At 44.5% G+C, this 14203-nt stretch overlaps 1 protein-coding gene across 1 annotated transcript in view; it reads right to left on the reverse strand.

Annotated features, from left to right (window-relative positions):
• LOC127570471 (myosin-IIIa-like) overlaps window positions 1-14203 on the reverse strand; it is an 85451-nt gene that overhangs the window by 63821 nt on the left and 7427 nt on the right. The window contains exon 2 of the mRNA XM_052016081.1: window positions 6566-6700. Within this exon, the coding sequence (XP_051872041.1) occupies window positions 6566-6700 (135 nt within the window). The remainder of the gene's footprint in view (window positions 1-6565; window positions 6701-14203) is intronic.

The following is a 14203-nucleotide window of genomic DNA, read 5'->3' on the forward strand; positions in this document are numbered from 1 at the left end:
TAAGTGATAATTACTGTGTCTGGAACCTTGGTTGCAGACCAGTTCTGCTAGACAATAAGGGTGGTGGGTGCAATAAACAACGAGTGGGAAGCTTGTCCTAAACAACGAGGGTGATACCTGTCTTTGAATCTCTTGATTATAACTCAGTTATGTTGGACAATAGGTGCGACGTTTGCCTTTGGATCTCTGAAGCCTGACCGAAACTCGTGGAGCTGAATTCATTAAGTGTGCGTGACAATATGTGTATAAATTTCTGTCTGCTCTTTTGGACTGTGGAGACCTCCGATAAAGACTCGACATGAGAGTTTGAGGAGAATTCTCCCACAGTATACTGCTAATAAATGTGTTTTAACAGAATTAATCTGTGGCACTGTGTTACTTTGCAGCAGACAGGAGTGGAAACTTAAAATCGGGACAACACTCTGATGCATCATTATTTGAGATATGGCCACTTCAGTGGTATCATCTGCAAACTCGTAGATGGAGTTAGAGCAGAATATGGCCATACAGTTGTGAGTGTATAGGGAGTAGAGCTGAGGACGCAGCCTTGTGGGGCTCCAGTGTTGAGAATAATCGTGGTGGAGGTGTTGCTGTCTATCCTTATTGGATATGGCTTGTCGGTCAGGAAGTCAAGGGTCCAGTTGCAAAAGGAGGAGTTGAGTCCCAGGTTTAGGACTTTGGAGATGACCAGGATAAATCAATCAGCTTGGTTGATGCTCCACTAACCACCATAACCATCATTCCCTCTCGCACTGATGCACTCTTGTTATAGTGTGAATTATCTCCAAATGCTTATGTTGCCTGTGTGAAAGCACCTAACCAACTCATAAACCCTATTCCAATGAAGAACACGGCAACAAGCAGAATAAGCTTTTTCATCTGCAAGTTACTCTCCAAGTCACACATCATCCTCTTGTGGAAAGATGTCACTGTTTTTATCAATGCTGGGTCACAATGCTGGAACTGTGGGCGTACCTTCTTCAGAAGGACAGCAGTAGTTCAAGAAGGCAGCTTACTACCACTCTCTCAAAGGGATGGGCAATAAATGTTGGCCTTGTCCACGATATTCATATCCTTGAAAAATGAATAAATAATAAATCCAATGGCCACAAGGAAGATCTAATTTGTGGACTTGTACTCCCATCAATGCCAATGAAGTAATACTTAATGAAGAAATCTGAACTACTTCACCTACTAAATCCGGCAGATAATCAGTTCTGGAGAACTATTGGACCAATAGATTCATGTTGGCAGCTGCTGACCTCTGATAGAACAGAATTAAAGCATGACTGTCGAAAATTGCAGAACTCATTCTTGTCAAAAGAAACAGTTGTTTCCAATGATAATGGTGAATGTCAGTTGCTGGTAAAGTGAATAAATTTTTTAAAGTAAATAAAACCAGAATACTTCTACAATGACTTTTGTAGAAGATTTCCTCATTGTGATAGGTATAGCTAAATCATAACTGTCTTCCTGAAGTTTTATGTACTTGAAAAGGAAAAGTATGCAAGGCAGTTGTCAAAGAGCAGGGGGTTTCAACCAGCCAGCTGGCTCTCGATCTGAAAGGCCTTTAACAGTGTTGAAGTTTTAGTGGATGAATGGACCTTTCATTTTGTGGCTAGCATTCCTATCTGAGATAAAAAGTACCGGGTTCAAATCCTACCCCAGCCAGTCCTGAACAATGAAGGCCATGTAAGGCTGAAGCATTCATATCTACGTTCAGATGTTGTAGTACCAATTAAACACTTGATTCCACCCATTAATTTGGAAAATTATCCAGGTATGCCCTGTTCAGAAAAGGCAGAACAAATCCAGTCTATGGCCTCAATCATCAGCAAATAATGGAAGGTGTCATTGTTCGTGCTATAAGGGAGAACTTATTCTTTAATAACCTTCTTGATGATGCCCAGTTTGGGTTTCACCAATGTCACTCAGCTCCGGATCACATCACAGCCTTGGTTCAAATATAGACCAAAGAACTAAGTTCCAGAGGTGAGGTGGGAGTGACTGCCCTTGTCGTCAAGGCAGCATCTGACTGATTGGGCCTTCAAGGAGCTCTGGTGGAACTGAAGTTAACGGGCATCAGGTGGAAAGCATTCCCTGTACAAAGGTGGATGGTTGGAGTTGTCGGAGGTGAATCGGACCAGGCCCAGAAAATCACATTTCTCAGGGCAATGTTGTAGGGTCAACTATCTTCAGCTGCTTTAGCAATGACTTTCCTTCCATCATAAGGTAAAAAGTGAGAATGTTCTCTGATGTTTGCACTATGTTTAATTCCATTCACTCTTTAGTAAATGAATTTGTCCATGCCTACGCGCAACAAGACCTAGACATCCATCTGTCATGGGCTGAAAAGTGGGAAGTAATACCGGCACCACACAAGTGCCAGATGATGACCATCTCCAACAAGAATCCTTTCATCCATCCATGTCATTCAAAGGCTTTATCATCACTGAATCTCTTTCATCAACATCCTGTGGTTACCATCGACCACAGGCTGGGAACCATTCTGTGAGAGGCTCACCTCCAGACGTCCCATGGTGTTCCACCAAACAAAAGCCAGGAGCACGATAGAATATTCTTCACTTGCTTGGATGAGTGCAGCTCTAACGACACTCAAGAAGCTCAACAACACTCAGGATAAAGCAGTCCACTTGATTGTCCCATCCGACTCCATAAATAATTCATTTCTTCCACCACTGGTGCACAATGACTGCAGTACACAAATGCACTACAGTTACTCATCTAAGCTTCTCCCACAACATCTCCCAAACCCATGAACTCTATTAACATGAAAGGCAAGAGCAGCAGGCACATGGGAATAGCTTGCTGCTGTCAAAGATCTTCTTAACTATGTTTTAATATCAGTGATAACCAGAGACTTTTAAAAACAGTGGGAATATATTTAAATAATTAAAATATAAAGAATATTTAAAACAATAATAAAAATATATCTATTTTAAAACACGGTGCATTTCTGACCTGTCCATTGCAATACATCAGAAGGGAATTCTGGAACAGGCTGACCCACTCATTGCAGCTAGTTGATTGTTCTCCACAGTACACTGGCTGGTGACCAGCACAATCCAGCTGTTTGATCTTGTCCCATAGCACACAATGAATTCCAGCCAAATGCAGCACATTTTCCATCACTCTCAGTTCTTGTGGTCAATGCAGCTTCTGTGGTGGAGGGTGTATGTGCAGCAGGTGCAACAGCATGGCACCTGTTCGGAAGACTCATGCACCAGGCCAGTTGGTTATACTTATTGTTAACATGTCTTGGAAGTAGAGAAGCAAGTTGTGGTAGACTAAATATAATGGGGATTGTGTTGTGACACAGATCCAAGACATTGTAGAAGCCTAGTGGTTTGCATCACTGTGTTAAGAATTTAAGGAGAAAATCTTTCAGGCCTGAGCAATTTAATTCGATTTGGGCTATGATCCAACTCAGCATTGGTAGAATAGGTGCAGGCACGGTAGTATAGCCATTAGCATAACACTATTACAGTGCCAGCGACCCGGGTTCCATTCTGGCCACTGTCTGTAAGGAGCTTGTACGTTCTCCCCATATGTCTGCGTGGGTTTCCTCTGGGTGCTCCAGTTTCCTCCCACATTCCAAAGATGTACGGGTTAGGAAGTTGTAGGTATACTATATTGGCGCCGAAAGCATGGCGACACTTGCGGGCTGCCCCCAGAACACTCTATGCAAAAGATGCATTTCACTGTATGTTTCGATGTACATGTGACTAATAAAGGTATCTTAAAAATCTTAAAAATGTATGGAAACTCGTCGTGCGTTCTTATATTAAAATTCTTTCTTAAAGGTTTCTTTAATTCTTTCTTTTGTCACGAACCAGCAACAAAAGAAACACACTGAGCATGATTTAGTGTTAAAAACTATTTTATTAATCACTACTTATGATAATATGTAAAATAAAAGTAAAAATGTTAGTATGTTAGAATTCAAAAATGTTAAACCTCGAACGTTAACCCCAAAACTAAACTCTTCGTGTGTGTGTGGCAAAGTCCAAAACTCTCAGTTCCGGAATGGTTCTTAAAGTTCAGTTCCGCAAGCCATAAGGTGAAACATGAGCAAGGGCTTCTTCAACAACCACCGTTGTCAGAAGATAAGACGTAGATGTAGAAAAACATAGAGAGAGTACATACGAAATCCAAATGTTCCACGATGGAACCCAAACGACACTCCAGTGTTTACTCGGTAGTGACTTCCTCACCCCAAAAAGCATCCGAATCGTGGTCGTCCACACAAATACCTGTTTCCTTCTACAGGTCAGCAACAAAGTGAACTCCACCGGATTACTTCCAATTTCCATACATGGATTTCAGTGGCAAACACAGTTATTGTTTCTCATCCATCGATAGAGAAAACAAGCAGGCTGGTGTCTCTCTCCCTTCTCTCTCTCTCTCTTTCTTCTTCTAACTTCTTCAACAACGTCATTACATCCTTTATCTTCTATTGACGTAAGCACGCCCCACACACACATACACACACACTCTCTATCTTAAAGGGACTTTCACTGAGTCCGTAACACTTTCTTAAAGGAAGAGTTGACTAATTAAGGATATGGTTGGTGGAGGGATTACAGAGGCATTTTTTAAGGAAGTACTTTTTAGGTAGATTGTATGCAATTAACAAGCATCTTTCCACTGGCACCATCATCATTTTTCTTGGTTAAGAGCTCTTGGTCTCCACCCTATCACAGACATTCTCTTTGTTCTCATCCCTCTCCCTCCTCTGCCACTTAAAAAAACTTGTTTCTTAACTTTGTCTAGTTCTAATGAAAGGTAATTGCACTGAAGTGTTAACTTTGATTCTCTCTCCATAGTTGCTGCCTGACCTGCTGAGCATCTCTAGCAGTTTCCTTTATAAATTCAGATTTCCAATAGCTGCAGTTCTATGGTTTTTGGTTCATCACTTTATGTTTAAACAGTTGTTTGTATCCAAAAGATAGCTTTTTAAGGGGCAATATCTGTTGCTTTGTTTTCTGCTGCAGTATCACGCAATGGGCTATGATTGCAGAAATAGTTCCTATCAAATCATAATTAGCTTAAATATGCAAAATTATAAAGCAATAATAGCTCTTGAATTTAGGCTGTATGAGAATTGCATTCAACTTGCTACCATAATTGAATGGAATCCTATTGTTTTCTTTTTCAAGTGAAAGATATTAAACATTTAGAAGTTATGAAAAATTTTTTTTCACATAAAGAAGTACAAAGCAGTCTTCTGCTGATATAGTTCAACAAACAATGGAGCTGTTAAAAATCTATAAAAGCAAAGGTTACCGCTGTCATTTGCTCAAACATTTTTAACAGCATCAACAATTAGACAACAGTAACTTACACCAGCAGGTCTTCAGGCAGGTTTGCTAGTTCCTGGTGCAGTTATTAAAAAGATCTCATAAAGGAAGTATTAGAAAGAAATAAGTACTTTAACTTTTAAAATGGATAAAGGCACACAAGAATTGCATTGAAGAATTGAAATAATTGGGAAGTGAATATCAATAAATGATTTGAAAGTGAGGGTCAGAGATTGATTCAATTTAGAGAAATGATTATTAAGAATTAAAATTCTATTTGCATAATTGTTCTGTGAATGGCATGTGCACATTCTGCTGAATGAGTTGGATACATTCTGATGAATAATATGAACACATTCTTTGAATGACATGGTTATTTTTCAGTGAATGATATCAACACATTTTGTTGAATGACTTTGGTAACAAATGATTGCAATTTGATGAACCATCTCCAGTGCAGCAATGTTTTTTTGAATATTTCATTGTTTCTTTTTTATATTAATTATGAGAATGTCTGTTGATAATGATACTAGTTACTCTGATGTACATTTTGATGAATAAATATTATAATTGATAATCCATAGCGTTAACTACTGTGTTCTGGTACTTTGGAACAATACAGTGATACAGTTGAGATCACTTATTAAATGGATTAAGTGCAAAGATTATTGATCACCTAATGAAACATATGAAAATTTGTTCTACCATTTTATCTTATGATTAATATTTAGTGCATTCTAGAAATTTCTCTGATACATTTGCATCATTGCAATAACACATTTTTATTGAAATGTTGTGAGATAGAGAAACTGCAAGCTTCAATAAATCATGGAGAAAATTGGATGAATGTAGCTTTGTTAACAAGACTGGGTGGGGAATATTCCAATACCCTCCGCAGTTACAATACTACCCACTAAAACATATGTTTAAAAAAATCAGAATAACAAGATACTATCATTTTCATTGTAATCTAATAGAGTTATTCATTTAACAGCATGTTATCTATAAGAAAAACCCTATTCATGAATGGCAAATTCCAGTGTATTACGAGGTATTTCTTATTCTTTCTCCAATGTAAACAATGGTGTTCCTCATTATCATTCAATAACTTAGACACCGGTACTCATTAAGAAAAAAATACAATCATCTAATCACATGGAATTAAGATTTGTCACTCTGAAGATTGGGGCTGCAAACAGAAAAGAGTATCAGTTGGTAGTTTCTGTAAAGCCAGGAATTCCTACCTCCAGTACAAGCCAAAGCTGATGTTTATTTCTTACATCCTTCTTATAGTACATTCCATAGAACTTGACAACATTTTCATGATCCGAGAGTGCTTGCAGGATATTATACTCAACCTCGATTTCTTCATCAATGTCCTGAAGTAAATAAAAATGATTGGCACATATGAAATATTCCATATTAAGTCTGCCAATTACAACACTATCTTCTTGAGCCTAAACTTGCAAAACCTGGTACTTAATATAAGGAATTTACTTTACTGAAATGCTGAGACAGTATTCCAAATATGGATAAAAGATGCAATGCAATTAAAAGATGAAGAGGATTCTTAACATGTTGAAACCCTTTTCCCACTACTTTGGTCTGCTGAAGGGGCTGTTTGGGGGATGATTTCACTGGTAATTATAGGTCCCCAATATCCCATTAAGATGAGGCTTTCTTCATATGTAAGTCTAGATATTAGGTTTCATGGCCATTATGGACCTCCTGAATTGCAAAGGCATAGAGGCCATATGCTAGAAAATGCAATTAGAATAGATGGGTAATCAATGATCAGCATCGACAGGAAGGGCCAAAGGATCTGTTTCTGTGTTGTTAGACTATGAAATTATTGAACATAGAACAGTGCAGCACAGGAACAGGCCTTTTGGCCTACAATGCCTATGCTGAACACAATGCTGAATTAAACTATGTCTTTTTCTATCTACAGATGAGCTCATCAGTGAAGGTGCTTCCCCTCTTAATGCTGACCTAGATCTTATCCCTTCCTCCTGCTCTTCTCTCACCTGTCCTTCCTTTATCTGCCACTCTTTCCAAGCCTCCTCAAAAACTAATCCTCAGTCTCTCCAAATGCCTTTGATTCCTGTTTCAGCAATGGCTCAATGGTTTTAATATTTCCTCTCTCCAAACATTAAAATCTCAGGCCCCTCTTTTGAAGCCTGAGCACAAGAAAGATGTTTCTTTTTCTCCATTCTTCTCTCTCTTTACATGGGTATGCTGTTGACTCTCAACTAGTTTCATTATTCCCTGTCTAAGACCCTGCAAGCTGACTTTGCCCCACTTACAGCAGTGAGAATACTCCAACAAGTCGCAACTTATACCATGTGCATTGTGACAATGGGTTATTGTCCTTCATTCTCCTCCTTGACCATTTCACTATTTTTGCCTTATTTACTTTTCCAATCTTCTCTTACGTGTCTTTTAGACAGTTTGCTGCTACAGTTCTGCTCACTCAACTTCCTTTTATAACTGACCTTTATTTGTATTATACCTATGCCCATATAGATGTTATTAATATAACTCAAAGCTGCACCACTGACCCATTTATATGATTGATGCGCTATTTTTCAGATATTGCCTAGAAACATAGAAATAGCCTCCACCAATAGCCTTTACTTGCCCATTTCTTCCATGAATCTTCAGATATTGATACACTGTAGCCGCATGCAACGGACTACTCAAGGAACACACAGAGGCAGAGAGTACTGAACTCACAAACCTTTACTCATTCCACAAAGCACGCAAAAACTCCCTACCCAAGGGTCCCTGCGACCCGCGGGGCGGAAGTGACATCCGACTGTCCCTGGAGGGTCTGCCCCGAGCGGGTATTTCAAAACGCACTACTGCGTGCCTGCCCGCGACTCCCGATGGTGGTTTGAGTCCCACGTGTGTAGGCTGCCACACCACCCACCCCCCCAGAAACGTCCATCAGGGGAGTGAAGCCCCCAATCCATGTGGCTTGCCTGGGTGGCCGGCCACACCGGCACGGTGCGGGTACCCTCACTGGTTGCTCAATGTCCAAGTGCGCCGGTTTGAGGCGGTCCACTGTAAAAGTCTCTTCCCGGCCACCCACCTCCACGACACACGTGGATCCGTTGTGCCGGATCACCTTGAAGGGTCCTTCGTACGGCCGCTGTAGAGGTGACCTGTGCATGCCCCTGCGAATAAAAACGTACTCACAGTCTCGGAGGTCTTTAGGGGTGAAGGATGGCATAGAACCATGCCTGGAGGTCAGGACCAGTGCCAGGATCCCTACCTTGTTCCGCAGCCTCGTTAGTACCGCTGCTGGAGTATCTTCCGAACCTCGGGCCTCTGGAAAGAACTCGCCCGGGAACATCAGGGGGGCGCTGTAGACCAATTCCGCTGAGGGGGTGCCCAGGTCCTCCTTGGGGGCTGTGCGGATGCCCAGTAGGACCCAGGGAAGCTCATCTGTCCAGTTGTGGCCCCTGAGGCACGCTATCAGGGCTGATTTGAGGTACCGGTGGAATCACTGTACCAAACCGTTGGACTAGGGATGGTACGCTGTGGCGTGATGCAGCTGGGCGCGCAGGAGCTGCGTCAGTGTTGTCCACAAACCAGACGTGAACAGTGCCCCTCTGTCGGAGGTGATGTCCATTGGGAGGCCGAACCTGGCGATCCAGTTTGCAAAGAGCGTCCTGGCGCAAGACTCAGTGGACGTGTCTGTGAGCGGAATGGCTTCCGGCCATCTTGTGAACCTGTGTACCATGGTAAAGATATACCTGGCACCCCGGGAGACTGGCAGGGGGCCAATGATGTCCACATGGATGTGTTGGAACCTCCCGTGCATCGGCTGGAACTGGTGGAGGGGAGCCTTCACGTGCTGCTGGACTTTGGCGGTCTGGCAGTGTACGCAGGTCCTGGCCCAGTGTCCGACCTGCTTGTGCAAACTGTGCCAGATGAATCTGTCTGCTACCAGCTTGATGGATGCCCAGATGGACGGGTGGGCCAGGTCATGCAGCGTGTTGAACACCCGGTGCCTCCAGGCTGCTGGTACCACGGGTCGGGGTTTGCCAGTAGACACGTCTCACAAGAGTCGATCCGCTGCTGGGCCAATGGGGACGTCCTCCAACTGGAGCCCCGGAACGGTGGTGCGGGTAAGCCGGGATCTCGGTATCCGACCGTTGGTCTTCCGCCAGCCCTGCGTAGTCTGTTCCTGAGGACGATATGCCCCCTGAGTGAAGGCAGGGGCGAGAAAGTGTGTCGGCGATAACGTTGTTCTTCCCTGCGATGTGGCAGACGTCCGTGGTGAATTCTGAAATAAAGGACAGGTGCCTCTGCTGCCGAGCCGAACATGGGTCCGATACCTTGGCCAGTGTGAAGGTGAGGGGCTTGAGGTCTGTATACACGGTAAACTCCCTTCCCTTGAGGAAGTACCGGAAATGCTGGACAGCTAGGTACAGTGCTAGCAACTCTCTGTCCAAAGCACTGTACTTCACCTCTGGTGGCCGTAGGTGCCGGCTGAAGAAAGCAAGTTTTCGCCACTGGACCTCGACGAGCTGCTCCAGGACTCCGCCAACTGCTGTGTTGGAAGTGTCGACTGTGAGTGCCGTGGGCACATTAACTCTCGGGTGCACTAGGAGGGCTGCCTTTGCCAACTCCTCCTTGGCCTGCTCGAACGCCTCCATGGACTCTGTGTCCCGTGCCACCTCTTTGGTCTTGTCGGCCATCAGGCTGATAAAGGGTCTCATGATGCGTGCCGCCGCCGGCATGAACCCATGATAAAAGCTGACCATCCCTACGAACTCCTGCAGGCCCTTGACCGTGCTGGGCTTGGGAAACTGGCAGATGGCCTGGACCTTGTCTGGTAGGGGAACTGCGCCATTTCGGTTGACTCTGTGGCCCAAGAAGTCGATCTCCGTCAGCCCGAACTGGCACTTCACCGGATTGATTGCCAGTCCATGGTCGCTCAGGTGTTGGCAAAGCTGGCGCAAATGTGCCACGTGCTCTTGGTGTGAACTGCTGGCCACCAGGATATCGTCCAAGTAAATGAAAACGAAATCCAGGCCGCGTCCCACCGAGTTCATGAGCCTTTGGAAAGTTTGAGCTGCATTCTTGAGACAGAAAGGCATCCTCAGGAATTTGAACAAGCCGAACAGAGTGATGAGGGCTGTCTTGGGCACGTCGTCAGGGTGCACTGGGATCTGATGGTATCCCATGACCAGGTCGATTTTTGAGAAGATGGTCGCTCCATGCAGATTCGCCGTGAAATCCTGGATGTGGGGTACCGGGTACCTGTCGGCAGTTGTGGCGTCGTTGAGCCTTCTTTAGTCTCCACAGGGCTTCCATCCTCCTGCGGACTTGGGCACCATGTGCAGCGGGGATGCCCACGGGCTGTCTGAGCGGTGTACGATTCCCATCTCTTCTATCTCACGGAACTCCTCCTTGGCGAGGTGGAGCTTGTCGGGTGGGAGCCTGCGAGCTCGGGTGTGCAGATGCAGTCCTTACATGGGGATGTGGTGCTGCACGCCGTGCTTGGGGTCGGCTGTGGAGAACTGCGGGGTGACTATGGAGGGGAATTCTGCCAACACCTTGGTGAACTCGTTACCCGAGAGGGTAACGGAATCCAGGTGGAGGGCCGGTAGCCTGGCTTCTCCTGGCTGGAAAGTCTGGAACGTCTCAGCATGGACCAAACACCGGCCTTTTAGGTCGACCAGGAGGCAGTTGGCTCGTAGGAAATCTGCCCCTAGTAGTGGCTGTGACACCGCTGCCAACGTGAAAGTTCAAGTGAAACGGCTGGACCCGAAACGCAGTGGGATAGTTCGCGAGCCATATGTCCGAATACTGGTGCCATTTGCAGCGGTGAGTTTGGGGCCTGGGACCACGTTACGAGTGTCCATGTTCGAGGGGGGACGTACGCTGACTTTGGCTCCGGTGTCTACCAGGAAGCGCTGCCCAGAGTGTCGGTTCCGGAGGTACAGGAGGCTGTCTCGGTGGCCAGCTGTCATAGCCATTAGCGCCAGCCATTCCAAACCTTCGTCCTTTTCCACAGTGGGTCTCGACGGCTTCGGTTGTGGGGTCTGGGCTTTGGGACGCGCGCTCATGGCTAGGCCGATGGAGGCTGCTCCACGTTGCCTATTCTGCCAAAGGACATCTGCTTTAGCCACGACCCCGTGTGGGTCGCTGAAATCCTCACTTGCGAGGAGGAGGCGAATGTTCTCTGGCATTTGCTCGAGGAACAACTGCTCAAATAAAAGGAATGGCTTATGGCCATCCATGAGCACCAACATATCGTTCATGAGCTCGGATGGCATGCGGTCGCCCAGACCATCCATGTGTAGGAGCAGCACGGCTCGTTCGTGGCGGGAGAGTCCGAAGGTACGGATCGGGAGCACCTTAAGCTTAGTGTACCTGTTCTCCATTGGTGGCTGGTGTAGGAAGTCGATGATCCAGCCTGCCGTGTCCTGGTCGAGCGCACTGACCACGTAGTAGTACCGCATGGCGTCGGCTGTAATGTCTCTGATATTGAACTGGGCCTCAGCCTGCTTGAACCAAACGTGGGACTGAGTGGCCCAGAAGGTCAGGAGCTTCAGAGAGACCGCACTGTGCGAGTTGCTCGAACTCATGGCTGGTCGCTGAGTCGCCGGCTCCAGATGCTGTCTGGAATGTCGGGGTCACCAATGTAGCCGCATGCAACGTGCTACTCAAGGAACACACAGAGGCAGAGAGCACTGAACTCACAAACCTTTACTCATTCCACAAAGCGCGTGAAAACTCCCTACCCAAGGGCCCCTGCGACCCGTGGGGCGGAAGTGACGTCCGACTGTCCCCGGAGGGTCCGCCCCAAGCGGGTAGTTCAAAACGTGCTACTGCGTGTCTGCCGGCGGCTCCCGATGCCTGTTTGAGTCCTGCGTGTGCGGGCCGCCACAACACCTTCTATTTCCTAATAGATATTATGAACAGAGAAAACTAACCAACTCCAACTTTTTTACAGATGGATCTAGCACAAGATTTCATGTCATTCCATTTCTAAGGCTGCATTGCAGTTGTTAATACACTAGGCTCATGCAAAGGTATCCCATCTCAAACTTTGGTTTAATTCCAGCAGTGAAAATAAACAGCTAAATATTATTAATTCCTGACACCCTCAATTTTAATGTGATATAGTAATATACATTACAATGTTTAATAAACCTTACTTGCTGTAATTGGTGTTCCTCACTTTAGATGAATTCTTTTCCCATTTTCCTTATGTAACCCACTTTTTTTTTCACTGACAGGATGCAAATCAGATCATGCAAACAATTCCCAAAGACAAGAGCAAAGCAATCACCAGGGTGACATTTACAATATCTTCAAGAAACCAAGCTAGAAGTATTTAGTTATGTTGGATGAGTGCTGTTTCTCAGGTTCAGTGGTTTGGGAATTAGATTGAAGACCTGTTTTCTGATTTACGCATTTGATTTTCAGAAAATCCTCTTCATCCTGATACAAAATAATAAAAATGATATAACCAAAATAATAATAATATAACCATAGTTCAAATGTGCTTTTAATAGAGCCATGGTCTATTACCCCTCAGCGGTGGTAAATTGACCCAGACAGCAGCACAGCCAGTACAAAGTGTGCCCTGTCAAGGCATTTGTTTGCAGGTTGATTGTACTGACACAGAATGAAAAGGTTAATAGCACTGATGTCCTTTCAAATAGGTATACACCAAAATGTTATGATTAGCTTAATTAGGTCCCATAACTAAATTTCATTAATGGACACTTTCAAATAATCAAGTGTTTTTTTTTGTAAACTCACATGTGTGAACTAGTGATTCTGGCTAATAGAAGATACTGGTGACATTAAACTGCATCCCAGGAACAAGAGGGAACAATATTGGGAGATAGATGGAAGGTAGCTATCATCCTAGGCAAGGTGCAAAGCTGTTGATTGGCAACAGAGGATATGGGGTTACTGCAGGAAAGTGGTGCTAATATAAAAGAACAACTAAGATCATTATTAGACAACAAAGCAGCCTTGAGTGTCGAATAGTCTACGTCTGCTTTTGTCATTAAGTTTTTATGGAAGGTATTTTTCTCTTAAGAGCTTTGTGTAGAAATTTGTTCTCAGCCATGTGTACTAACCATGTAAGAGAAGAGCCTATTGCATGGAGATTCTAGTCATCCTTCAGAGAGCTACACCAATGCAGAAAAAGGGCACCAGTGGTGAGTTTGGTTGTGCACCCACCACACAAAACTTCAGCTGCACCCAAGGATTGGAGTGCTTTGGTTGAAGAGAGATGTTGATTGGGATTGCAGCAAATGGTGGTAGGGGGGGTGGGGGGCAGTTTGGAGGGATGATTGGGGACAGGGTATATTGGGAAGTTGTATCAGTGCAGAGGATATATGTAAAGTACTATGCTGCAGAGTACTATGTTGTGGTGTGAAGAACATGAAGTCCTACAAGTGCCCATTGACAGTCACTCCCAGGACAGTGTGGTCCAAAATCACTCACAAAGCCTCAAAAAGAGTGTGTGCCTCAGGCAGGAATTGCATGAGGGTGCCTGATGACATGAAACATCTGGTCAAATTTCCCAAATGTTGCAAAGTAATGTTTGAAACACTAAGCTGTTCAATGTATGTGAACTCTGTTTCTAAAATTTGATTCCATCGAAGTAATCAAGTTTCAGAAAAAGAATGCAGCACATATACATTACTACCATGTGTTTATTGCACATGACTAAGACAAATGTCTACATTTTGCTGTTTAAATGATGCTGGATGCCACAGTTTTTAGCAGCCATGTTTATTTAAAGACAGCGGGTGGGGCAGAGGAATCCCAATGATTAAAGGGAGGGAGCAATACTGGGCATGAGAGGTAAGTGCTTTCTGGAACAAAAGAATCAAACAGAG

Source organism: Pristis pectinata, chromosome 5, assembly GCF_009764475.1.
Source record: "Pristis pectinata isolate sPriPec2 chromosome 5, sPriPec2.1.pri, whole genome shotgun sequence".
NCBI lineage: Eukaryota > Metazoa > Chordata > Chondrichthyes > Rhinopristiformes > Pristidae > Pristis > Pristis pectinata.